Consider the following 27,260-nt stretch of genomic DNA (forward strand, 5'->3'; position numbering starts at 1 on the left):
GGAAAGGATTATACTAAGTGAAGTAACCCAGGCCCAGAAAGCCAAGCGCCACATGTTCTCCCTCATATGTGGATCTTAGCTACAGATGATTGGGCTTCTGCCTGAGAAGGAAAATACTTAGTATCAGAGGCCAGTAAGTTGAAAAGGAGACATAAAGGGAAAAGAAAGGAAGGGAGGAGGGTACTTAATAGGTTGGTATTGTATATATGTAACTACAATGATTGAGATGGGGAGGTAATATAATGGAGAATGGAATTTCAATGGGGAAAGGGGCGAGGGGGAGAGGGAGGGTATTACCATGGGATATTTTTTATAATCATTGTAAATGTTAATAAAAATTGTGGGAAAAAAAAAGCCGGGCGTGGTGGCGCACGCCTTTAATTCCAGCACTTGCGAGGCAGAGGTAGGAGGATCGCCGTGAGTTTGAGGCCACCCTGAGACTCCTTAGTGAATTCCAGGTCAGCCTGGGCTACAGTGAGACCCCACCTCGAAAAAAACAAAAAAAAAATTGTGAAAAAAAAATAAAAATAATAATTTTTTAAAAAGTGTGCAACACCACCACAATAAAAAAGAAAAGAAAAGAAATTAGAAAGGTCACAAGTAAACATGTTAATGCTTCACCTTAAGGCCTTAGAAAAAGAAGAACAAGGAAGACCAAAAATCAGTACATATGCAGAAATAATAAAGATTAGGGCAGAAATTAATGAAATAGAAACCAAAAAGGAGACCAAAGAATCAATGAAACAAAGAGTTCGTCCTGTTTGAATGGCTAAACAAGATTGATAAACCCTTAGCAAATATAACCAAAAGAAAGAGAGAAAAGGTAAAAATTAATAAAATTAGAGGTGAAAAAGGCATCGGTGCAACAGATAGCACAGAAATTTAAATAGCAATAGGAGCATATTTTAAGAAATTCTACTTGGGCTGGATGCATTGCTTAGTGGTTAAGGCATTTGCCTGCAAAGCCAAAGGACCAGGTTCGATTCCCCAGGACCCACGTTAGCCACATGCACAAGGTAGCACACGCGCCTGGAGTTTGTTTGCAGTGGTTGTAATCTCTGAGGCGCCCATTCTCTCCCTCCCTCTTTCTCTCTCTCTTTCTCTCCCGCCCCCCCCCCGCCCCCCCCCCCCCCCCCCCCCCCGCGCCCCCGCCCCGCCCCCCGCCCCCCGCCCCCGCGGAACCCTGAGTCGTAGTTGCGTTTCCAGAGAAGCGCATTCACTGCGGCACTAACGGCCCTACGCAGGTTCCGGTTGGCTGCTGCGCCATGGCGGTGAGTGGTGGCCAGACTCGCCGGTGTGAAACGTGGGGCGCTGGTGCCCCCTGACCCTTGTTTTACCCACCTTGCTCCAGGCGGTAGAGCTGCAGCGTCCTGCCCCGGAGGCACCAGCGCCCTCTCGCCCGAGTACCGAAGGAGTCGGCACCCCGGGTCTTTCGGCCTTTCCCTGTTCCGGGCGTCCCACCCTCCCGGACGCCGCCCCCTTACTAGGGAACCGCGACGCAGTCTCAAGGAAACAGAAGAAGAAGAAGAAGAAAGTCCCGAACAGGCCCTCTGTAGCTGATGGAGGCGGGAAGACCGCGGAGACGCCCGCTGCAGAGGCATCTGTGCCCAGCGCGGAAGCCCAGGCAAGGGTGAGAGCTTTCTGGGTGTCAGTCTACGCACGAGTAGGCGGCAAGTGGAATTAAGGTGCTGAGGGGATGGGGTAGGAATTGTGGGGTCCTGGTGCCCCTCAGGCACTTCCTTTATAAGTATTTTGTTTTTATTTATTTAACAGGGGAAGAGAGACAGAGACAGAATGAGTGCGCCAGGGCCTCCAGCCACTGCAAAGGAACTCAAGGCGCATGTGCCACCTTGTGCATCTGGCTAACGTGGTTCCTGGGGAATCGAACCTGGGTCCTTTGGGTTTGCAGGTAAATACCTTAATGGCTAAGCCACCTCTTCAGCCCCACTTCCTTTTCTTTACATCACAGGCGGAGCAGCTGGCCCGAGAGCTCGCCTGGTGCGTGGAGCAGCTGGAGCTGGGCCTCAAGATGCAGAAACCCACCGCTAAACAGAGTGAGAAGCCTTTCTGTACAGTTGAGTGGGAGGCAGACAGGAACAGAGCTGACTTGCTGGTGCTGCCAAGAGATAGTTTTCTTACTTTTGTAGTATGTTGGTAGGTGGTGAGTATGCATGAAATCACCGGTCCTTTATTTTTATCTGCAGAAGAGCAGGCTATTGGGGCAATCCGAATCCTGCGCAGTGAAAGAACCCCTTTGCCCAGGAAGAGACAGCTGATGCGCTCCATGTTTGGGGACTACAGGGCTCAGATGGAGGCCGAGTGGCAGGAAGCCCTCCGGGCTTTAAGGGCTGGTGAGAAGCTGGGAAGTGATAGATTCAGTAAAGGCCTATCAAGGAGGCAGGCAGAAAGTAACTAGGAAGTAGAAGCCCAGAATAACAAGGCTGATAGGGGATGGGATCAGGGAAGCCTAAGCAAAGAAATTCTGGGAGGAGAAAGAGCCTGGTTTACCTGGTTCTGCTTGGGGTGCTTGCCTTGGCCGTCTCTAATGGACACAACGACAATACTATTTTGAGTGTAATATCTGGAGCCAAATAACTTGAGAGCAAAACAATCTACTTAGATTTTATTTGGCAACTTAATGGAGTAATGATGATATTTAATTTGTAATTTTGAAATACATTTGTAAGAGAGTTGGAGCTGTGGCACAACTGCATGGGTAATGTTAGCTATACTCTTCAGTTCTGATTTTTTTGGTCCCCCTTATCACCAACAGCTGCCCACTCAGCCCATGTACAGCCTGTAGGTGAAGCCACCAGAAAGAAGAGCCAAAAGGTCTGCAGATGTCGTCCAGCAGGAGGAACCAAGGTCACTCTGGACAAAACTAATGAATTTAGATTCAATTTCTTTTAATCTCTCCCCATGTTCTGGAATACTCTTCTCCCCCAGGATGATGTGAGGATTTGTCTTGAATGCAAGGCTTTTCCAGGAATTCTCTTCAGCAGAAGTGGGGTTAGTTTATCCCTAACTGGTCTGTGGACCCGGAGCTGTTGGGCAGGTGTGAAAGTTACAGATGAGCACAAGACCTCATGTGTCGGTTGTGCTTTTAAAAATATGAATTGGTCCTGTCAGAAGAGAGATGCATTTTGAAAATTTACTGATAAGCTTAAGCAAATGTTCGCTGGATTGTAGAAAGAATATTTTACTCAGCCTCAAGGATTTGGATAGCTTTTGGTAATAATGATTTGTGGGAAACCTATGCAGTTATACCTGGGCTCATTTCTGAAAGAATATCCTGGCCAGTGGTTCAATGCTTCATGTGTTACATCACCCTAATAAGTGTTTTTTTTTTGAAAAGTAAAGTGGATAATGAATATAACTATGTTGTCTGGGAGAGATGGCTCAGCAGTTTAAGGCGCTTGCTTACAGCTGGCCCAGGTTCAATTACCCAGCACCCACATAATGCTGATGAGCGTTCATTTGCAGCAGGAAGAGACCCTGCCCTCCCTCCCCCCCCACCACCACTGTCTCTGTCTCCCTCTCTCTCTCACACACACACATACACACATGAAAACAAAAATAAACATTAAAAAACTTTTTTCAAAAAAAAAGAATGTGTTAAAGGAAGTAAATTGAGGCAGGGATCTGGCACTGCTTGGCCCAGCTCTCAAAGCAGTATTTGGCCTTTGTCCATGTTGCCTTCATATCTGAGTAGATGCCATCCTCATGAAGCCAGGGTGGCCTCTACCAAGCAAGGTTCTGTTTGTAAAAGCCAAAGAGATTCTAATGATCCTAGCCAGCGGTTTGTAAATGTTGGGATCTTTCCTAGGCCCTCATTTCCATTGAATCAAGATTTTCAGGTGATGTAATGGTAGAGGTTAGAAGCAAAGTAATCTTAAAATAATCAGACACAAGCCCAAAGGAACATAGATGTCACGCCTGGAGAGAGAACAGAATTTGAGTCTGATTCTAGATGGCAATAGAGCGGCTTGTGGTTCTTCCTCAACTTTTCCCAGGCTTGCCTCTGTTTCAGGCTGGTGTTTCCTGAGTCTGAGCTCTCCTCCCAGGCCCACCAGCCAATCAGGTCCTTCACATACATTTGAACCTGAATATGAGACTCATCCTGTGGATTCTCCCTCACAGGACCTCTCACAGCTTGGGGAGTCTCTAGATTTGGATGTTGCCCTGCTTTCTACTCCTAGTATCTTCTCTCACCCACATACTAGTGTACAAAGACAAGCTTGGCAAACATGAGGTCAAATTTGCGATTCAGGCAAGACCAAGCCTCAGCAATGACTGGTGTAGCTTAGCAAACAGCATATAATGCTGGAGAAATATTTGTCCATTTTCAATATTTAAAAGAATGCTTTAAACAAGACGAGTTTAGGGCTGGAGAGATGGCTTAGCGGTTAAGCGCTTGCCTGTGAAGCCTAAGGTCCCCAGTTCAGGCTCAGTTTCCCAGGTCCCATGTTAGCCAGATGCACAAGGAGGCGCACGCGTCTGGAGTTCATTTGCAGAGGCTGGAAGCCCTGGCGCGCCCATTCTCTCTCTCTCCCTCTATCTGTCTTTCTCTCTGTGTCTGTCGCTCTCAAATAAATAAATAAATAAAACTTTAAAAAAAAAAGACGACTTTACAAACTGCAAAGGTGTAAGTAAACAGGAAGCATTAAATCCCCAAATCCCTTTGTTGACAGCTTGCCTACTTGATCAAGCACTGGTATCTGTAATCATTAAGCTAGGAGATAGAGATTTAACCCTATGCTCTTTTGGTTTGTTGTCGTTTTGATTTTTCAAGATAGGGTCTGGCTCAGGCCGACCTGGAATTAACTATGTAGTCTCAGGGTGGCCTCAAGCTCACGGCAATCCACCTGGCTAAGCTCCATATTCTTAAAATATGAAAACAAAGCAAGGTCAAAATAAAGAAGCTGAAGACACTGTTGGTGGAGGGTGAAGGAGTTAACAAATCTCTATTGAGGCTCTCAGAAATTCAACATATTACTGCTGGATGCCAAGGAAAGTAGACTTATGACCTTAGGAAGCTGGATACCTGGTGGGCTATCTCAGAAGAAAGTTTGTTTCCACCACCCCGGCCTCACTGCTCCCTGTATACACCTTCCAGCAGTGTCAGGATAAACGTGAAATGAACACACAGTGGGCAAAATATGAGTTAGTGGGGGGTCAGGGAGATGTGTTTGAGTGCTACCCCCACTGACTATACTCAGGTTTTATTTAGATTAAGACAAAGTAATGGGGATTCACAACATAAGACAAATCACAAGTTTGTATCAGATCAGACCATGAGGGATTTTCTTTTAATCTTTGGAGAAACTGAGTTTCCTATCTTCAAGAAGCGCCACCCAGGATTCAGTTTCCCTGTACCCAGGCTTAGCCTCAGCAAAGATTACCCTTTTTCCAATTTGCTTGATCTCCACACCTCCCTCTACCCTGTCAGCAAGATAAAAGTCCCCTGCAAAAAGCTACCAGCACACTTGATATTTCCAGTCCTAAGAGTGCTGAAATGTGTCCCTCTGCAACCTCCAAATAAAAGCCTGCTCTCTGCCAGAGATGAATACTGCTTCCTTTCAAACTGGCCTCTAAAACCTTTTCCTCATAGGGGGAATGACGCCAGAGAACCAGGAAGATTGTACCTACCCCAAGTACCCAGTCAGTGGGGCAAAAGGGAAGAGGTTTTGTCAGGAACACTACACTGAACGTGGGTCACACAATGTCTGGCATAGATAAGAGTAAACAGGGCTTTGCAGTGCACATTGCACACTGTGTGATGTATGATATAAACAAGGCCCTGTAGCATATAAAGACTAAAATCACAAACATGGCTGCACTATGGACAAGATGTAAATGCGTCAGAAGTTGAAGTAGGGAAGCTCAAACATACATAGGCACACCACACTCCTGCCCACAGTTGGCATTCTGGTTAAGGAAGACAGACCATCAAAATTGGGCATGAAAGTGGCCCCTTGGAGCAGCTAAAACTGGGATCCAGTACCCCAGTGATGCCCACTGGCTGACTCCTGGAACGTTGATCCTGTACTTTCTGCTACTTCCTCCACAACCAACATAAAAGGTATTGACCCTGTGCCCTGGCAGCTCATCTCGCTGCCAGCACTTCGTAGTGTGGTGAACCAGAATCTGGTGAGGTCATTGTTAGGTAGGACAAGAGTCCCAAAATGGAGTCAGGATGAAGAAAGCAAACAACAGCAGCTTGATTGATGCAACTCCAGGAAACAACTAAGATATTTACATTGCCACAGATTTTCCTGCCAGTCTTGTCTTAAGAGAGCACACTCTTCTGACAGCAATCCATTCTCTTATTGATTAGTTCCTCACTTCTTTTGTCCCCTGTTCCTCTTCCCAAGAAGGAAAAACTACATATAAACACAAACCATCCAGACTTGACTGTTTCTTCTGTGAGACAGCCCAGCAGCTCGTGCCTCAATAAAGAAGTTTCCCTGCCTCAGAGTGGTCTTGCATGGTCTTGGTCATTTTCAAACCTTACAATCATCCTGGGGAGATCTAGCCTCATTCTGAACCCTTGAGCTGGGCTGTGCAGCTACCCCATATGGCTACTGGACTAGGTGAGGTCTAGCTAAGGCACACACCACAGTGGAGAGCTGTTAACTTAGGACATCATTAGCTTAGTTTTCAGGTGTGAAGTGTTAAATTGTGTGATCTGCAAAGTGACCTGATTCCTGCCTGGTAACTCACCTCAAGTCATGACTCTTACATGTGACAGCTGGCATAGTTGGCAGGATACCCCTAATACCTGCTGCTATTAATGGTCTGAGGGCGGTATGCTAAAAGGATATTTCAGTGGGTTGAGAGAGGCTAGGCTTCTCACAAGAGCACACTCAGCTGGAAAATCCAGTGATACTGGAATAAGAAACTAAGTGAGGCTAGGGACTGGCCACTCTGCTTAAAATCGAAAGAGATGAACTGCCTGAAGGGATGGTTTAGGAAACCCAAGGTAGACACTCAATGGGTCAATAATCTTTGGAGGATGGTTGAGAGAATAAAGAGAAGCTACTGGTGGCAAAACCAAAGGTTATAAATATTAATCAGTCGAGAAACAGCAGAGTCCATATTGGAATGGACTACTAAGGAAGATTGTCATCTTCCTCAAAATCATAGCAGACCTTGATGAAGACCAGCCAAAGAACAAAAAATTAGCTAGAATGCTCTTCAAAACTAAGTGTCAGGCTGGAGAGAGGGCTTGGTGGTTAAGGTGCTTGCTTGCAAAGCATAGGGATCCAGGTTTGACTCCCCAACACACATATAAACCAGATGGACAATGTGGCATATGCATCTGGAGTTTATTTACAGTGGCTAGAGGCCTTGGTCCACCCACTCTCTCTCTACCTGACTCTCATCTCTCTCAAATAAAATATTTAAAGAAAAACTGAAAGTCTTAAAATAAAAGTCTGAATGACAACAGAGTGTGATGGCACATGCCTTTAATCCCAGAACTTCAGAGACAGAGGTAGGAGGATCATTGTGAATTCAAGGCCACCCTAAGACTACATAGTGAATTCCTGATCAGCCTGGGCTAGTGTGAGACCATACCTCAGGGGGAAAAAAAAAAAAGTCTGATGAACCAGTATAACCTTTGAAAGCAGACTTGCAATTACTAGGAAAAATATAGGAAATCAGGTTAGATAAGAAGTTCAGGTAGAAGAAAGAGTACAATGGAACAGAGCTCCCAAAAATTGAAAAAGTTTGTGCACAAAAAGAAAATGGATACATAAGATATGGAACAATAGTGCTGGTACTATAATACTGACAGGTCTCTCAGATAGCTATTACTAACTGAAGTTCCGAGAACATGCTGCATCTGCCTCAGGTAAGGCTATACTGATAACAGTCCTCTGATCACAGATGGAATGTAGCAAGTCAGAACCAATTTACTTTGGGATAAACCGGGCATGGTAGTGCATGCCTTTAATCCCAGCACTTGGGAGGCAGAGGTAAGAATGTTGCTGTGAGTTCGAGGCCACTCTGAGACTACATAGTGAATCCCAGGTCAGCCTGTGATAGTAGGACCCTACCTTGAAAAATAATAGAGGAAAGAGGCAACCTACAGAATGGGAAAAAAATCTTTGCCAACTATACATCTGATAAGAGGATTAATATCTAGGATATACAAAGAACTCAAAAAATTAAATAAGAAATCAAATAATTAAAATGGGCTATGGAACTGTGGTGGTTTGATTCAGGTGTCCCCCATAAACTTAGGTGTTCTGAATGCTAGGTTCCCAGCTGATGGATATTTGGGAATTAATGCCTCCTGGAAGGAGTGTATTGTTGGGGGCAGGCTTATGGGCTTTATAGCCAGTTTCCCCATGCCAGTGTTTGGCACACTCTCCTGTTGCTATGATCCACCTTATGTTGGCCAGGGGGTGATGTCCACCCTCTGCTTATGCCATCATTTTCCCCTGCCATCGTGGAGCTTCCCCTCAAGCCTGTAAGCCAAAATAAATCTCTTTTTCCCAGAAGCTGCTTTTGGCTGGGTGATTTCTAGCAGCAATGCGAACTGGACTGCAACAAGAACTAAATAGAGAGTTCTCAAAAGAAGAAATACAGATGGCATATAAGCATCTAAAAAAATGTTCTACATCCCTAGTCATCAGGGAAATGCAGATTAAAACTACGTTGAGATTCCATCTCCTGTCAGGTTGGCCACCATCCTGAAAACAAATGACCATAAATGCTGGCAAGGATGTGGAAAAAGAGGAACCCTTCTGCACTATTGGTGGGAATGCAATCTGGTCCAGCCATTGTGGAAATCAGTGTGGAGGATCCTGAGACAACCAAAACTAGGATTTCTATGGTACATAAATTTAATGGCTATCAAGGTTAAGCTAAAACCATTGGTTGTCAAATAGTGTTTTTTCTTTCAAAACAGACTTATCAATGATTATATTAAAATTTAGCTGCCTGTTTTGGCTTAACTAAGGCCAGATTCTGCTCTATTGTATTTAAAGTAACTGTCTCACTTCTGGCATCTTAAGTTCAGGGCTTTTAACAAAATTAACTCTTAAGACATATTCCCTACTTTAGGGTACAGCCTCATGCTCAAGCAATGATACTCATGTGAGAAAAATTATTTCAAGCTCTGGTTTTGTTTCCAATGTTCTCTGGGTAATTGGTACCCACACAGGTACCTGAACTATTCAAAGATGATTTCAAACACAGGTGCTAAGACTTCACACTGTCTTACTGTCCTTTTCTGACACTTTCTAGATTAGTTTGTTTGTAAATTAATTAGTATTGTTTTCAAGACTGGTAACAGGTTCTGCCTTTATAGCTATTAAAGAGTTAAAATGTAAGATGTGCCTGCTTTCTATGCCTCAGATATGGCTTATTCTGCCACAGTACAACAAAATTTTAAAAGATTGGACAAAATGATTTTAAAAGCTCCTGTGCCATTCTTTTTTTGTGTGTGTGGGGGGAAAATGGTTTATTTTGGCTTAGAGGTTCAAGGGGAAGCTCCATGATGGCAGGGAAAATGATGGCATGAGCAGAGGGTGGACATCACCCCCTGGCCAACATAAGGTGGACAATAGCAACAGGGGAGTGTGCCAAACACTAGCAAGGGGACACTGGCTATAACACCCATAAGCCCACCCCCAACAATACACTGCCTCCAGGAGGTGTTAATTCCCAAATCTCCATCAGCTGGGAACCTAGCATTCTGAACACCTAAGTTTATGGGGGACTCCTGAATCAAACCACCACATTCCACCCCTGGCCCCCATAAACTGATATCCAAACGTGATGTAAAATATAATGCATCAGACCAACTTTAAAAGTCCCCATAGTTTTTATCAATCCCAATGATGTTCAAACATCCCCATAGTACAAAATCTTTTAACTGAGCCATAATACCAAAAAATCCTCCCCAATACCCATAATGGCACAGAAGAAACATTCACATTGCAAAAGTTGGCATTGGGCATAGCAAAGACATAGCAATACATGATTTAAAACAAACTCTGTACCTTCAAGTCCAACAACTCTAGTCAGTAACAAATATCCAAGTCCGATAATTCTAACCAGCAACAGTCTCCGGAGGTCCAATTCCACCCCTCCAGCTAGGCTACTCACAGTCCTGGAAAACTCATCCAGGGCTGGCAGCTCTCCTTAGCAGCCATCTCATGGTCCCGGCATCTCCACTGGGTCTCCACTGCAATCCATGGTTCATTCTCATAGCTCCACTGGGTCTCCACGCAGGCATCCAGCAAGCCTGCTTCACACTGACCATAGCCATTTCCAAAGCACAGGACCGTGTTGCAAACTCAATGATCCTCTCTTTCCTGCATTTCTTATACTCCACAATACCAGGTAGGGTGTCAATTTGTTAATCCAGGGGGGAATAAAGCAGACTGAAGAATAGGACACTCCTTGAGCACTCAGGCCCCTTCAAAAGAGTCTACATTCTTCCTGTTGTCCCAACACAGGTCAGGTGGCCCAATCTCAAAGGTTGTAATCTCTCAATTGCAACTGAATGGACAGCAGTTCACCCAAAGATTTTTCTTTTTGTGCCAAATCCCTCTGCTCACACCAGTTCATTTCTACGCAAAGCAACCCTGCACAACTTCTCAGGATACGGGCATAAATGCAAGTTTCCCATACAAACTGCTAGGCCAGTCCAAGCAAAGCTTTTTCTCACCCTCATAAGCCAAACCTCACAGTCCAGAGTTCTTTCTGGATTCAGGTCTTTCAACTCTGACCAGAATAGTCCATCAAGCTATACTTACAGCACTGCAAGTTATCTCTGAGGCCTAGGTTTCAAATCCTTCCACATTGCTCTTGAAAATGAGCTCCAAAAGGCCAAAGCCACACAGTCAGGTGTCTAGCAGCAATCCCACTCCTCAGGACCACTTTACTATTGCAGTCAGGTTCATACTGCTGGTAGAAATCACCAAACCAAGAGCAAAACAGCCCAGTTGTTTGTATGACCACTTCTAAAGAACTGTTCTGCTTGATCCTCCACCGGAGCCGCCGCCCGGCTGCCGGGGAGCCACGGCAGCGACACGGCCGCCAGCACCCCGAGGAGCCAGGGCGCCACCATGTCTGCCGGCCTCGGACTTCCCTCCTGTGCCATTCTTTAACCAAATCTATTTCAGTAATCAAATGTGCTCTATATGTACATACATCCAGACTAGTGTAACTTCCTTTCTAAGTGTTTTAATCACCTTTGTAGAAGCCAAAGCCAATTGGAATCATTGGAGCACAAAGCGCCAATATTTTGGCCTGTGCTCCCAGGTCATGAGACCACTGGATATGATGGGACACTTCTACACTGGCCCTCTGGTAAGTCACATGTCTTCCTGAGCAGGGAGGATACAGAGACTCAAACAAAATTGGTGTAAAGTCTGAAACATGAGAGTCACAATTGAGGAGCAATCAGTCCTCCTGAGTTCCCAAAGAAGAGAAAACTACCTGGCCAGCATGGCTCTGACTCATCATAACAGACAGAAAACACCAGTAAGCTATAGGATTACTCCTGGGTTCCTAAAGTCTCTTTAGAGAGCCATTAGTGACCTCCAAAATTAATCCTTGATTAAATTTTGGCTGCTTTGTCTTAAACACTCAGAGAGAAATGTATAACCAAAGATAAAAAACACTTAAATATAGCCTTAAGACATTTTTCCTCATAGTTCTAATTCTATAATAAAGAAAAGCAACCATAGATGCCTGTCCAGCTCTAAGCCCAACCAAAGCTAAATGCCTGCTAAATATTTCCATAACCAGGACGATTTGTGTCAAGACACCTGCTCTCCTTTGGTGCTAAGGGAGTAACCACCCCATGCATAAATATTTCCTCTCCCACATTTTGTTCCCCAGTCTTGTTTCACAGGTATATCTCTGCGAGGAAAAAAAAAAAAAGTGGTCTAAAAACGTGGCCTACAAGCTCCATCTGCATGAACCAAGAGAGATTTTCAGCCCTCTGATGGTGGGCCTCAGTGTGATGCTGTCTCTGAGTGCCTTGGGTGACCAACAGTCTCAAATCTCTCCAGAGACAATTGAACTCTCTAACAGATGTGGTACTTCAAAACCATCTTGCCTTAGATCTCATTACTTCTGAACTTGGGGGGGGGATACATATGGTCTTGAGAATGTTGGGGTTTTGCTGTTGTTAATGAATCAAATGTTGTTAAACAAAATGTTAAAACTCAAACAAGCAGCTGTTTGACTGCTACAAGGCTGAGGACCTCACCACCTTGTTCTCTAAACCTTTAGTTACTTGGCTTCTCCAACTCCACTGGCTGTGAAAGTGAAGGGGACAAAGTAAAAGAGAATTAGACTTAGCTTTTATAAAACAAGGGGGCCTATATATGGCTTTACATAAAATAACAATTGGTTTCAGTCTATGTTTAGTGGGTCTCCATGACGAACTTCCCTTGTCCCTTCTGTGGCTGGCCGCTTGGTACTACTGCTCTTAGGCCTTACCATAGGACCCTGCACTACTAATACTCTAAGTACATATGTATAAAAAATAAAATTAGTTCTACTAAACTTACAGTATTATGAACACAGTATGCCCCCTATCTAAAACTGAACAAACCCTAGACATTATCCCTCACAAGTTAAAGATTTAACTCAGTGCCATGTCAGAGGGGGGAATGTAAAGAAAACAAAATGTAATATTTCTCTACATTTCTTTATACCTAGCCCAGAGAAATATAGAAGTCAGGAGGCTCTTTTGATGGCAGATCAGGAGGCTCTGCTGGGATGAATAGCATTTCCAGGGCCCTGCATAAGCGGGACTCCTGGTCACAGGCCTACCTCGCACCCCCAGGTGGTGCTTCCTAAGGATAAGGGGGACTCCTGGTCACAGGCCTACCTCGCATCCCCCAGGTGATTCTTCCTAAGGATAAGCGGGACTTCTGGGCACAGGCCTACCTCGCATCCCCCAGGTGATTCTTCTAAGGATAAGCGGGACTTCTGGGCACAGGCCTACCTCGCATCCCCCAGGTGATTCTTCCTAAGGATAAGCGGGACTTCTGGGCACAGGCCTACCTCGCACCCCCCAGGTGGTGCTTCCTGAAGAAAGATAAGTGGGACCTCTGGTCACAGGCCTATCTCATACCCCCTACTTGGCACTTCCTGTAACTGACCAACAGATCTGTTTACAAGTTCCTTTTTTTACTGTTATGGCTGTAACTGTCACATGTAAATTGTGATTTAGGGTTTAACTCCAATCCTGTTTTGTTTTGTTTTGTTTTTCTATCATCATGTGGTAATTTCCAATAAAAGCTGACACTCTGAACAGTTCACAGCTGCCCTCCCCCCACACACCCAAGATTTCCTCTGGGGCAAGACCTGGTATACCAGATCTTCTTTTTCCTTTTTTACGCAATAAAATTTTGCCTCACAATCCGTGAGTTGATGGTCTTACTTGTGTGACACCGAACCCCATAACATAACAAATGTGGGAAGGCCTTTAACCAGAGTGCACATCCCAGGAAACATCAGAGGGTTCACACTGGAGAGAAACCTTATGAGTGCAATGATTGTGGCAAACTACTCAGTCATATTTCCAACATCATTAAACATCACAGGATTCACATGGGAGAGAAACTTTATAAATGCAATGACTGTGGGAAGGCATTTAGCCAGAGTTCCAGCCTGATTTGGCATCAGAGAATTCATACTGGAGAGAAGCCTCATGTAGGCAACATATATGGGAAAGCCCTCAGTTACAGTTCTGTGTGTAGGAAGCATCAGATAATCCACACAGGAGAGAAACTATATGGATATAGTGTCTATGGGAAGGCCTTCAGCCATAGCTTAGCCCTCATCCACTATCAATGTGTGCATACTGGAGACAAACCCTATGAGTGCCATGAATGTGGAAAGACCTTTAGTCACAGTTCCAATCTCATTCTTCACCACCGAGTCCACACTGGAGAGAAGGCTTATGAATATACCCATTGTGGGAAAACCTTGAGCCAGACTTCAACCTTCATTCAGCACCAGAGAATTCATAATGGGTTAAAACTCCATGAATGTAACCAGTGTGGCAAAGTCTTCAACTGAAATTCAAATCTCATTCACCACCAGAAAGTTCATACTAGTGAGAAGCCTTACATATGTCTTGAATGTGGTAAGGGCTTCAGCCAGAGCTCACACTTCATTCAACATCAAATAATCCAGAGGGAGGAGAGGCCTTCTCAATGGCATTCAGCCTTAATCCAGCACAAAAGGATTCACACTGGACACAAAAGGATTCACACTGGACTGAAGCCCTACAACAGCTCCACTTGCGGGAAAGCCTTCAGCCATGGTCACAGTTGGTTAAACACCAGTTGATTCACACCAAGTAGTAGCTTGTGAGCTGGGATGAATGAAATTGATCCATGGTTCATCTCTGACTCCTCTGAACCTTTCAGCCTCTGCCCACTCCCGGGCCTAAAACCCAGGCTCACTGCCCTCTACCCCATCTTTAGCAACCACCAAGCCTGGATCCCTCCTTTGAAATGTCCCTCAAAGTTCTTTTCTCTTGCTGTTGCTGCCAATTCATCTGTTTTGTTTGTTTGTTGTTTTTTAGTTTGTGGGCAGAGTAATGTGAGGAGGAAGAAATTATGAAGGCTGCATATTTATTATTGTAAACAAACCTACCAAGATTAAAATGTAGATGGAGAGATGGCTTAGCAGCTAAGGTGCTTGCCTGAAAAGCCTAATAACCTAGATTTAGTTCCCCAGGACCCACATAAAGCCAGATGCACAAAGCAGAACATGCATCTGGAGTTTCCTGTGGCTAGAAGCCTTGGTGTACCTGTTCTTTCTCTTCGTCTCTCAATTTTTCTATCTCTCTCTCATTTCTTTATCCTTGCAAATAAATACATCTTTTTAAAGTGATTTTTGGCTAGAGATGACCTAAGTAATTTTTTTTGACAATTAGTCAAAAGGAGTAAGTTTTTACTCAGTATCTGTCATTGATATGTTTACATAAGATCAAATTGGAGGCTTTACAGATCCATTCTTCTGACATCCTCCTCTGAGGTAGTACTCCAATTTCTGGCCCTTCTTATCCTTTAATTTGCACCAAGTCTCCCCTGCTGTCCTGTTTTTATGCATGTGCTTAGTCAGGTCAGCTTCCCTTCTCCTCACTGCTGTGTTGTGCCACAGGCCCTATCCTTCAGTTTTTGTACCTCATAGAACAGCATCAGAAACAGCTGTGAGGACAGGTAATGTTCAAGGCAAGCCTTTTCTCAGAGGCTCAAAGTTCTTGCAGGAGTTGAGATGTGTTCTGTGACCAAGGGCTTATTCTATTCTGCAGTGTTCTTGCCTAAGTACAGTGGTGTGGTTTCTGAGCATGTCCCATAACTACAAAGGATCCTTCCCCAGGTTCTTGGGCGGAATGTATTATATAATAACTCAAGTACTATATTATACAACATTATATAATAACTCAAGTACTATGCACTTGAGTTATTGCTGAAAAATACTGTGAAGACAGAATTTAAAAAAAAAAAAAAAAGGCTGGAAAACCAGGCATGGTAGCACATGCCTTTAATCCTAGCACTCAGGAGGCAGAGGTAAGAGGATCACCATGAGTTCAGGTGACCTGAACACCCTGAGACTACATAGTGAATTCCAGGTCAGCCTGGGATAGTGTGAAATCCTACCTCAACAAAAAGGGGGGTGCTAGAGAGATGGTTAAGCACTTGCCTGTGAAGCCTAAGGACCCTGGTTCAAGGCTCAATTACCCAGGACCCACATAAGCCATATGCACAAGGTGGTGCATGCATCTGGAGTTCGTTTGCAGTGGCTGGAGGCCCTGGCATGCCCGTTCTCTCCCTCTCTCTCTCTCTCTCTCTCTCTTTCTCTCTCTGCCTCTTTCTCTGTTGCTCTCAAATAAATAAATTTAAAAAATAAAAACAAAAAATGGGGGCGACTGAAGAGATGGTTCAGTGGTTAAGGCACTTGCCTATAAAGCTTAACAACCAGGGTTCAATTCCCCAGTACCCACATAGGCCAGATGCACAAAGTGGCACATGTGTCCGGAGTTCATTTGTAGTAATGAGAGGCCCTGGTACGCCCATTCTTCCTCTTGTTCCCCCTCCCCCCTATATCTCTCTGCTTGCAAAGAAATAAAATATTTTTAAAAATACTCAATGCCAAAATCCAGGCCTGGTGGTGCACACCTTTAATCTCAGCACTTGGGAGACAGAGTTAGGAGGACTGCCATGAGTTTGAGGCCACTCTGAGACTACATAGTGAATTCCAGGTCAGCCTGAGCTACAGTGAGACCCTACCTTGAAAAAAATAATAAAAATACTCAATGTTGCAGTATGTGCATACTTTCTAGTCCTTGGTAGCCTATGTTAAGGTATTTTCACTTACTGTTCACTAGACTCTCAGAGTCACAAGGAGAGCTAAAGAAATAGGCTTAACAATTAAAATTTAATTTTGGGCTGGAGAGATGGCTTATCAGTTAAGGTGCTTGCCTGCAAAGCCTAACAACCCAGGCTCAATTCCCCAGTACCCATGTAAAGCCAATTTCACAAAGTGGCACATGCATGTGTAGTTTATTTGCAGTGGCTAGAGGCCCTGGCATGCCCATTCTCTCTCTCTCCTTGCAATAAATAAAAAATTTTTGTGGTAGGGTCTCACTCTACCCCAGGCTGACCTGAAATTCACTATGTACTCTCAGGGTGGGCTCAAACTCTCAGTGATTCTCCTTCCTCTGCCTCCCAAGTGCTGGAATTAAAGGTATGCACCATCACACCTGGCTATTAAAAATATTTTAAAAATTTTTAGTTTTGTTTGACAGCCAGGCCAAATGAGCAAACAGGTGCAATAGTGGCACATTTGTCATGGTGGAAACCAGCTGCCCTCTAATTGGACTGGAGGCCCGCTCCATGGGAGGGAATACAACCCTGATACTGAAAACTTAAAACAGGGGTAGTCATGAGCCCTAGGGGTGTAACATCTGCTGCTGGCTGGCTAAATGTATATACTATGCTTATCAAACTGCCCAGTAAGCACTTCTGTTAATGTTCATACCCTTATATTAATGCTACTCTCACTTTTGGCAGAGAATCTTCTCCTTTCAGATGGCAGTGACCTTGGGATGACTCAGAAGGCATCATGGTGCTGGAAAGAAGTGACGGGAGTGCTCAGCACTGTAATATCTCTATCACACCTTCCAAGGCTCAGGGTCTATTGTGGAAGAGGTGGTGGAATGTAAGAGCCAAAGGAAGGGTAGGACTCCTTACTATGTGTTCCCCCCAGACACAAAATGGCACAAAATAATATCCATGACCTCACAGTGCCTGACACTACCTACACAAGACCATCATAATGGGATGAAAAGATCATGACATCAAAATAAAAGAGAGACTGAATGAAAGGGGAAGGGAGGGCAATCCCCAGTTTCAAAGGGGAAAGTGGGGAGGGAGGGCATTACCATGGGATTTTAAATAAAATTTGTTTAAAAATGGAATTTGTGGGCTGGAGAGATGGCTTAGCGGCTAAGCGCTTGCCTGTGAAGCCTAAGGCCCCGGTTCGAGGCTTGGTTCCCCAGGTCCCACATTAGCCAAATGCACAAGGGGGCACACGCGTCTGGAGTTCGTTTGCAGAGGCTGGAAGCCCTGGCGCACCCATTCTCTCTCTCTCCCTCTCTCTTTCTCTCTGTGTCTGTCACTCTCAAATAAATAAATAATTTTTTTTAAAAATGGAATTTGTTAATAAAATTTTTTTAATTTTTTAATTTTGAAAAGTGTTTGAGGAGTTGGAGAGATTGCTTAGCAGTTAAAGGTGCTTTAAAGCCTAATAGCTTAAGCTCAATTCACCAGCATGCTTATAAATCCAAATGCACATAGTGATGTATGTGTTTGGAGTTCAGCTGCAGTGACAGAAGCCCCTAGAGCATCCATTCCCTGTCTCTCTTTCGTATATGTGTATTTTAAAAAGTGTTGCTGTGCAGCCGGGCGTGGTGGCACACGCTTTTAATCCCAGCATTCAGGAGGTAGAGGTAGGAGGATCGCCGTGAGTTCAAGGCTACCCTGAAACTCCATAGTGAATTCCAGGTCAGCCTGGGCTAGAGTGAGACCCTACCTCAAAAAAAAAAATGTGTTGTTGTGCATGGTGGTGCAGGCCCTTAATGTCAGCATTGGGGAAGCAGAGGTAGGAGGATTGCCATGAGTTCAAGGCCACTCTGAGACTACATAGTGAATTCTAGGTCAGCCTGGGCTGGAGCTAGACCCTACCTCAAAAAACTACAAAAAATGTTTGGAGGCTGGAGAGATTGCTCAGTGGTTAAGGTGCTTTCTTGAAAAGACTGACAACTGGGGTTCAATTACCCAGAGCCTATATAAAACCAGATGAACGGTGGTGCAGGCATCTGGACTTCATTTGCAGCAGCTGGAGGCCCTGGTGTGTGCATTCTCTCTCTCTTCTCTCAATCTCTCTGCTTTTAAATAATATATATATATATATATATATATATACACATATATACACACACACATACATACATGTATGCATATGTATGTATATGTATATATGTGTGTGTGTGTGTGTATATATATATATAATAATAATATAATATTATATAATAATATATATATATAGCCAAGAATAAGGGTCTATCTATTTGTGTGCTCAGCCTCAAACAGGACACCTAAACCACCCCTCTTAAGGCGTAGGCAACCTTGTGGAAGATGGAGGGTAAAGAATATAAAAGCAGGATAGCTAAGGAGGGTTGTAAAACTTTCTTCCGGTTATGTTATTGAAAAGACTAAGTTAAACATAGGGACTCCATTTTGCTAACAATTCTCCATTTTGGTCATACTCTTGTTGACCTGCAGTTCCAGGAATAACCACAAGGTATTTCCCTGTAACTGAGCCAACCAATCAGAAGTCAGATCCCTTCTCGAGTTCACTCTCATGTGCCAACATCCTGCACCTGTTCCACTAGGTCCTGAGCTAGGGTCACAAAGTATCTCCCACCTGGATCCCAGCAGTCCTGTTAAGGGTCACTCCAACACCCCATGAAACTGTTACTCGGTTTGCCTAGCACCTGTTTGTGGTTTTTTCCTTCAAAAGGCCTGTGAGCCACTCCCTCGGGGTCGCAGACCCTGCTCCCGAGTCTGGCTGCGTCCCTGATCCGTCAGCTTGTGCCTACCCCATGGTGATAATAAATGTCTGCTGATTTTGTTGAGCTCAAACCACCTCTGCCTCATTATTTGAGTGACCCCTGACCCAACATTTTGGGGGCTTGTCCAGGATCATGCAATTTGAGGTAAAAAGAGAGACCTGGTTTTTGGACCACCAGTAAGTCCTTCTAGTTTTCTTTTTCTTTTCTTCTTTATTTTTTCTTGGTGTCTAGACAAGCTGGGGCTCAAAGGAGACCAGGCGGATGCACTATTGGTCTCAGAGCCGCAGGGGACGGGGGATGCCCTGACCCCTCCTCTGGACATTGGGTCATCCACCTAAGACCCTTTGGGACTGGTGTAGGGATTTAACTGGTGGACGGCCCGCACAGCGCTCTCCCTTCTGCTGTGTCAGCCTTGTCTTCTCGTGACTGTCATTTCGTCGCTTCATCTTTGTCATCGCCCTTTATTTTTCTGTCTCCCTCAACTTTATTTTAACCATGGGACATTCCTCCTCTCAGCCCTCAACCCCGTTGATCTCGCTCTCTCCCACTTTAAGGAGTTTCAGGAAGCTGCAACAGTCTCGAGGCCAAAGTGAAACCTGGAAACCTCTGGACCTTTTGCTCCCTTAGTGGCGGCCTTCCAGGCTGGCTGGCCACCAGAGCGAACTGTTAACTTGAATCTCATTCTGAAAACCCAGACCATCATTTTTGGCCACCCTCTGGCTCCTCCTGCCAGCAGTCTGCCATCCTACCCAGGGGGAATGAGAGGAAGGCTCGGCCTCCAGAAGGACTCCTCCACCAGGCTCTCCTGAGGAAGATCCCCCTCCCCATAATCTGCCACAAGCCCCGCAGGGCAGAGCCCAGCCGTCTCCCCAGCCCTCATCTATGGCCCGGATCCCACCGGGGACCCCTCTTCTAGTCCTCTCCATACCCATTCAGGGGGGCCCCATCCCCCGACCACAGTGGCCCTCCCTCTGCGAGCTACTGGGCCACCTGATGATGGGAGTCGGTACCTCACTTATTTCCCCTTTTCCACCAGTCCCTGTATAACTGGAAACTGCAAAACCCTTCATTTACAGAGAAACCTCAGGCTTTCATAGACCTCCTTGACACTGTCATCTTGACTCACCAACCAGCCTGGGAGGATGCCAGGGGCGCATCCAGATTTTGTTTACCACAAAGGAAAGGGACCATATCTGGAGAGAGTGCTGGCGCTAGGCCCAGGGAAGGATGGATGCCTGACCACTGAGGAAGCCCGCATTTATGCTACTTTCCCCACCTCTTGCCCAGGCCCAAGAGAATGGGACCCCAACTCACCTGAAGGTATGAAGCAGCTAAAAGGCTACCACCAGGTTCTAAAGGATAGTCTCCAGGCTGCTTCTAAGTCCACAAATTTGTCAAAAGTTAAGTCAGATAATCCAAGGGAAGGATTACTCTCCTGGCACCTTTCTGGAGAGATTATTAGAGGCCTATAAAACTTACACCCCACCCCTGGATCCAGAGGCACCTGCAAACCAGATGGCAGTTAACATGGCCTTTGTTAATCGAGCTGTTCCAGATATTAAGAGAAAACTTTAGCCTATGGATGGGCTCAAAGGTAAAACCTTTACAAACTGGTAGTGGTGGCCACTAGAATTGATAACAACAGGGAAACTCCTGAAGATAGACAAACCAGAAGATTGGCAAAAGTCCTCTTGCAGCTACTCCTACAGTAGCTAATGACAACTAATGTTAGCTTGGATGGAAGGGTTAATTCATCAGTGGTGTAGCCATTGGCAAGCTTCCTATTCATGGTAATAACCTTCCACCCACGATCATCAAGCAACCATAACTTAACTCAATAGTTTAAAAATAGGCAAGAAATGGCCAGGTGTGGTCCAGCACTTGGGAGGCAGAGGTAGGAGGATCACCATGAATTCAAGGCCAGCCTGAGACTTCATAGTGAATTCCAGATCAGCCTGAGCTAGAGTGAGACCCTACCTCAGAGAAAAAAAAAAGGGCATGAAAATAAGATGAGGATTGGGAAAGAAGACACGTATTAATGGGAGGGGGATAGGACAAGAGGAAAATTGGGGGAAATAAGATAAAAATACATTATACACATGTATGAAAATATCAAATACAGAAACAACAATTTAAAAAAAAAATAGGCTTGAGGTCAAGCGTCCAGAAAAGATACCACCACCAGCCCACATAATTGTCCATTTGGGGCTGGAGAGATGGTTTAGCGGTTAAGCGCTTGCCTGTGAAGCCTAAGGACCCCGGTTCAAGGCTCAATTCCCCAGGACCCACATTAGCCAGATGCACATGGGGGCACATGCGTCTGGAGTTCGTTTGCAGTGGCTGGAGGCCCTGGCGTGCCCATTCTCTAACTGCCTCTTTCTCTCTGTGTCACTCTCAAATACATAAATAAAAATAAACAAAAAAAATTTTTTTTAATTGTCCAGGAGACTTCCAGATAAGGTACCATGCCAAAGCAGCTGGGGGGAGGGGGAGCCAAAAAAACTCAGCAAAATACACACTTTTACTAAAAAGTGAGGTGTATAGGAAATTGAAGCAGCAGCGGAGAAGTAGAAGAGATCAAGAGCATCCAGAGCCCGCACAGGCTGGCAGAAGAAGCCCAGCAGCTCTGCCAATCGCGGTGCACCAGAAAGCCGCCAGGCTCGGCTTCAGCTGCAAGAAAAGCCAGGTGCGGAGAGCTTCCACTCACACCGGTGCTCTCCGCAACTCAGCAAACGTGAAGGGAGAGCGGCAGTGAGCAATGGAGGAGCAGACCACAAGGTAGAAGAACACGTGGAACAGCAAGAGAACCAGAGCAGCTGCGGCTCCCTCCCCTCCCCCACTGCCTGAGCCCAGCTCCAGCAAACAGAGCAGCAGTCCCAGGATCCGGCCATGCCAACTTGGGCCGACAGCGGGACCCAAGCAGGAGCAGAGTCCGGCAGCAACATCAGCGGCTCTGGCTCCAGTAACAGTGGCCCCAAAAGCAGCAGACCCAGTAGCGGCAGCAGCGGCAGACCCAGCAGCAGCAGCTTCAGTGGCAGCAGTAGCAGTGGACCCAGCAACAGCAGCTTCAGCAGCAGCAGTGGCTCCAGAAGTGGCAGCTACAGCAGCAGCAGCAGAGGAGGCAGCAGCAGAGGGCCCAGCAGCAGCAGCTTCAGCTGCTGAAAGACCCAGCAGAGGCAGCTTTAGCAGCAGCAGTTCCAGCAGCAGGGGTGCTGATCTGCAGGGCAACAGTTGCCTGGCTCAGTTTGCCCCGCAGGAAAAGCCAGTGACCAGCTCCAGAAATCGGAACAGCAGCCCGACAACCAGGCAGCAACTGGACTGAGACCAAAATCATTCAAGGTAACAGGGATTGCACCAGGGAAAGGATCTCACTTGGTCACAAGCTGACTTGGATCCATCAACAGACCAGAAATCTTAACCTCTATGTTGATAGAGGATCTGGTTGTTATAATAACTACTCTGGCATACATACTTGGGGCTGTTTTTGATTGAATGGGTACAGTGTTTAGTGAACTTTTAGAATCTACCTGTATTTTATTCCACTCAGCCTACTTGAATACTCCCATAGCAGGGAAACTACCCCTAGGAACACCTTTGTAGACACTCTGAGAGTCTTAAGAGCCACACCTAACACCTTAAGCTCCTACCCTGAAAATATATAACATCAAATCAATTGATACAGCTAAGAATACCCAGCTAGCTAGAAAATCCAAGCATTAACTTAATCCAAGATGCAAAAATATATACATTATAACACAGGAAACACTAAAAAGCAAGGCGATATAAATCCATCTAAAAGTATTAATGCATCAGAAATGACCTCCAGTGAGAACGAGTTAGAGGAAATGACTGAGAAAGATTTCAAAAGAATGATTGTAAATATGTTCAAAGAAGTCAGAGAACAAATCAAAGGAGTCACAGAGGAACTTAAAGAGGAAATCAAAGGAATCAAAGAAGACGCAGGACACCAATTTCATGAAATAAAGAAGGCAATACAAGACATAAATAAGGAAATAGAAATAATAAAGAAAAACCAGTCAGAATTACTAGCAATGAAGAACACAGTTAATGAAATAAAAAACTTCGTAGAAAATCTCACCAGTAGAATGAATGAAGGGGAGGACAGAATATCTAAGCTAGAAGACCAGGTGGCAAATCTAATACAATCCAACAAAGAGAAAGACAAACTTACAGAAAAGTATGAGTGGGAATTTCAAGATATCCAGGACACTATGAAAAGATCAAATATAAGAATTCAGGGCATAGTAGTAGGAGAAGATTACCACTCCAAAGGCATAGTAGGCATCATCAACAAAATCATAGAAGAAAATTTCCCCCAAATTGAGAAAGAGGTGCCAATGCAGATACAGGAAGCCTTTAGAACCCCAGCCAGACAAAACCTGGAAAGAACCTCTCCTTGCCATATTATAATCAAACTTCAAAACACACAAACGAAAGAAAAAATATTGAAAGCAGTTAGAGAGAAAAATCAAGTTACCTACAAAACCAAGCCCATCAGGATTACAGCAGACTATTCAACACAATCTTTTAAAGCCAGAAGGGCTTAGAGTGATATATTCCAAGTTCTGAAAGATAACAACTGTCAACCAAGGTTACCTTATCCTGCAAAGTTATCCATTCAAATAGACGGAGAAATAAGGATATTCCATGACAAAAGCAGGTTAAAGGAGTACTTGAAGACAAAACCAGCTCTACAGAAAATACTTGATAGAATCCTCAATGCTGAAGAGAAGGAAAAGCACACATATAAGGAACCTAGAAAAAACAAGCAATACTCAAATACTAGTTAACACAAGAGAGCACAGGTAGAACTGGAACCACACACACACAAACAAAAATGGCAAACATAAATACACAACTTTCAATAATATCTCTTAATATCAACGGCCTCGATGCCCCAACAAAAAGACACTGGTTTGCAGACTGGGTTAAAAAGCAGGATCCTACAATTTGTTGTCTCCAAGAAACTCACCTTTCTACAAAGGATAGACATTATCTTAGGGTGAAAGGTTGGAAGACGGTGTTTCAAGCAAATGGGCCTAGAAAACAAGCAGGGGTTGCTATCCTAATATCTGACAAGGTAGACTTCAGTCCAACGTTAGTCAAGAAAGATAAAGAAGGTCACTGTATATTGATTAAGGGCACACTCCAACAGGAGGACATTACAATCCTAAACATATATGCACCTAACATGGGGGCTCCCAAATTCATCAAACAAACACTATTAGAACTAAGGTCACAGATAACACCAAACACAGTGGTGGTGGGTGACTTTAGCACCCCACTCTCATCAATTGACAGGTCATCCTGGGAAAAAATAAACAGAGGCATCTGGACTAAATGAGGTCATAGAAGGAATGGACCTAACAGATATAAACAGGACATTTCATCCAATACTGCAGAATATACATTCTTTTCAGCAGCACATGGAACATTCTCTAAAATAGACCATATATTAGGACACAAAGCAAATCTTAACAAATTCAGGAAAACTGAAATCATTCCTTGCATTCTATCTGACCACAATGGAATTAAACTACAAATCAGTAGCAAGAAAGGCTATAGAGCATACACAAAATCATGGAAACTAAACAATACACTACTAAATGATGAGTGGGTCAATGAAGAAATCAAGAACGAAATCAAAAAATTTATAGAGTCAAACGATAATGAGAACACAACATATCAAAATCTCTGGGACACAATGAAGGCAGTTCTAAGAGGTAAATTTATAGCCTTAAGTGCCTATATTAAGAAATTAGAAAGGTCGCAAGAAAATGACCTAATGCTTCACCTTAAAGCCTTGGAAATAGAAGAACAAAGCAAACCAAAAATCAGTAGGCGGGAAGAAATAATAAAGATTAGGGCAGAAATTAATGAAATAGAAACAAAAAAAGCAATCCAAAGAATTAATGAAACAAGAGTCAGTTCTTTGAAAGGATAAACAAGATTGATAAACCCTTAGCAAATCTGACCAAAAGAAAGAGAGAAGAGACACAAATTAATAAAATCAGAGATGAAAAAGGTAACGTGACAAGAGATTCCAGAGAAATTCAAAAAATCATAGGGACATACTATAAAAGCATATACTCCACAAAGTATGAAAATCTGAAAGAAATGGATGATTTCCTTGATCTATATGACCTACCTAAATTAAATCAAAATGAGATTAATCACTTAAATAGACCTACAACAAACATGGAGATCCAAAGAGTCATCAATAATCTCCCAACTAAAAAAAGCCCAGGCCCAGATGGATTCACTGCTGAATTTTACCAGACCTTCAAGGAAGAGCTAACACCATTGCTTCTTAAGCTTTTCCAGGAAATAGAAAAAGAAGGAATTCTACCAAACTCATTCTATGAGGCCAGCATCACCCTGACACCAAAACCAGGCAAAGATAGAACAAAAGAAGAAATTACAGACCAATCTCCCTCATGAACATAGGTGTTGGGAAAACTGGATATATATCTGCAGAAGGATGAAAATAGATTCTTCTCTCTTGCCATGCACAAGAATTAAATCCAAATGGATTAAAGACCTTAACATCAGACCTGAAACTCTGAAACTGCTAGAGGACAAAGTAGGGGAAACCCTTCAACAAATTGGTCTTGGCAAAGGCTTTCTGAATACAACCCCAATTGCTCAGGCAATAAAAGCACAGATTAATCACTGGGACCTCATGAAATTACAAAGATTTTGCACTGCAAAGGACACAGTGAAAAAAGCAAAGAGGCAATCTACAGAATGGGAAAAAATCTTCATCAGCTATATATCTGATAGAGGATTAATATCTAGGATATACAAAGAACACAAAAAGTTAAATAATAAGGAATCAAACAAGCCAATCAAAAAATGGGCTATGGAGCTAAATAGAGCATTCTCAAAGGAAGAAATACGAATGGCATATAAGCATCTAAAAAAATGTTCTACGTCACTAGTCATCAGGGAAATGCAGATTAAAACTACATTGAGATTCCATCTCACTCCTGTCAGATTGGCCACCATCATGAAAACAAATGATCATAAATGTTGGCGGGGATGTGGAAAAAGAGGAACACTTCTACACTGCTGGTGGGAGTGCAATCTGGTCCAGCCATTGTGGAAATCAGTGTGGAGGTTCCTAAAACAGCTAGAGATTGATCTACCATATGACCCAGCTATAGCACTCCTAGGCATATATCCGAAGGACTCATCTCATTTCCTTAGAAGTATGTGCTCAACCATGTTTATTGCTGCTCAATTTATAATAGCTGGGAAATGGAACCAGCCTAGATGTCCCTCAACAGATGAGTGGATAATGAAGATGTGGCACATTTATACAATGGAGTTCTACTCAGTGGTAAAGAAAAATGAAGTTATGAAATTTGCAGAAAAATGGATGGACCTGGAAAGGATTATACTAAGGGAGGTATCCTAGGCCCAGAAAGCCAACACCACATGTTCTCTCTCATATGTGGATTCTAGCTACAGATGACTGGGCTTCTCCATGAGAATGAAAATACTTAGTAGCAGAGGCCAGTTAGTTAAAAAGGAGACATAAAGGGAAAAGAAAGGAAGGGAGGAGGGTACTTAATAGGTAGATATTGTATATATGTAAGTACAATGATTGTGATGGGGAGGTAATAAGATGGAGAATGGAACTTCAAAGGGGAAAGAGTGGGGCTCAAGGGAGGGAATTACCATGGAATATTTTTTTATAATCATGGAAAATGCTAATAAAAATTTTTAAAAAATTGTCCATTTGGCAATCCCAGTGTTCTGTGACCCAGGCCAGCAGATAAGGGTCATCTTTCCTGTCTAATGCTAGCAGTGTCCTATTCAGCTGTGTCAGTACCAGAACCAGTGCTTGCTCTCTACCAGACCAGATGGCAGCTGGATTCCTGCTACAGAATTGGTCTTCCAACATTTATGTAGTAGGGGATCACTGATTCCCATTTCTTCAGTGTGTTGCAATTTGATACTCATTATTCATTTTGATATTCAGGTGGTCCCAGGTGTGGTCAGAGAGGACTTGTTCCTCACATGCTTCCTGAGTCTTTTTGTCAATCCATCATCTGTTAGCACTTCCTCTGCTTTCTAGCACAGCGACCTGTTCCAAGCTCATCTTGAG

At 44.1% G+C, this 27,260-nt stretch overlaps 1 protein-coding gene and 1 pseudogene across 2 annotated transcripts; both read left to right on the forward strand.

Moving 5' to 3' along the window:
* LOC101615250 overlaps positions 1–14,345 on the forward strand; it is a 54,777-nt pseudogene extending 40,432 nt beyond the window's left edge.
* C2H8orf33 (chromosome 2 C8orf33 homolog) lies at positions 1,175–3,302 on the forward strand. 2 transcript variants are annotated; one of them, XM_045143147.1, is made up of 5 exons: positions 1,175–1,271; positions 1,352–1,630; positions 1,970–2,054; positions 2,205–2,351; positions 2,774–3,302. In XM_045143147.1, exons 1-5 carry the CDS (start codon positions 1,266–1,268, stop codon positions 2,908–2,910), a joined length of 654 nt encoding a protein of 217 aa, XP_044999082.1. In that variant the 5' UTR covers positions 1,175–1,265; the 3' UTR covers positions 2,911–3,302. The 2 variants fall into 2 exon arrangements, with proteins under 2 accessions (XP_044999082.1, XP_044999083.1); XM_045143148.1 differs by having other exon boundaries at positions 1,352–1,624.
* Positions 14,346–27,260: the final 12,915 nt, after the last annotated feature.

This window comes from Jaculus jaculus, chromosome 2 (genome assembly GCF_020740685.1).
Source record: "Jaculus jaculus isolate mJacJac1 chromosome 2, mJacJac1.mat.Y.cur, whole genome shotgun sequence".
In the NCBI taxonomy this organism is placed as follows: Eukaryota; Metazoa; Chordata; class Mammalia; order Rodentia; family Dipodidae; genus Jaculus; species Jaculus jaculus.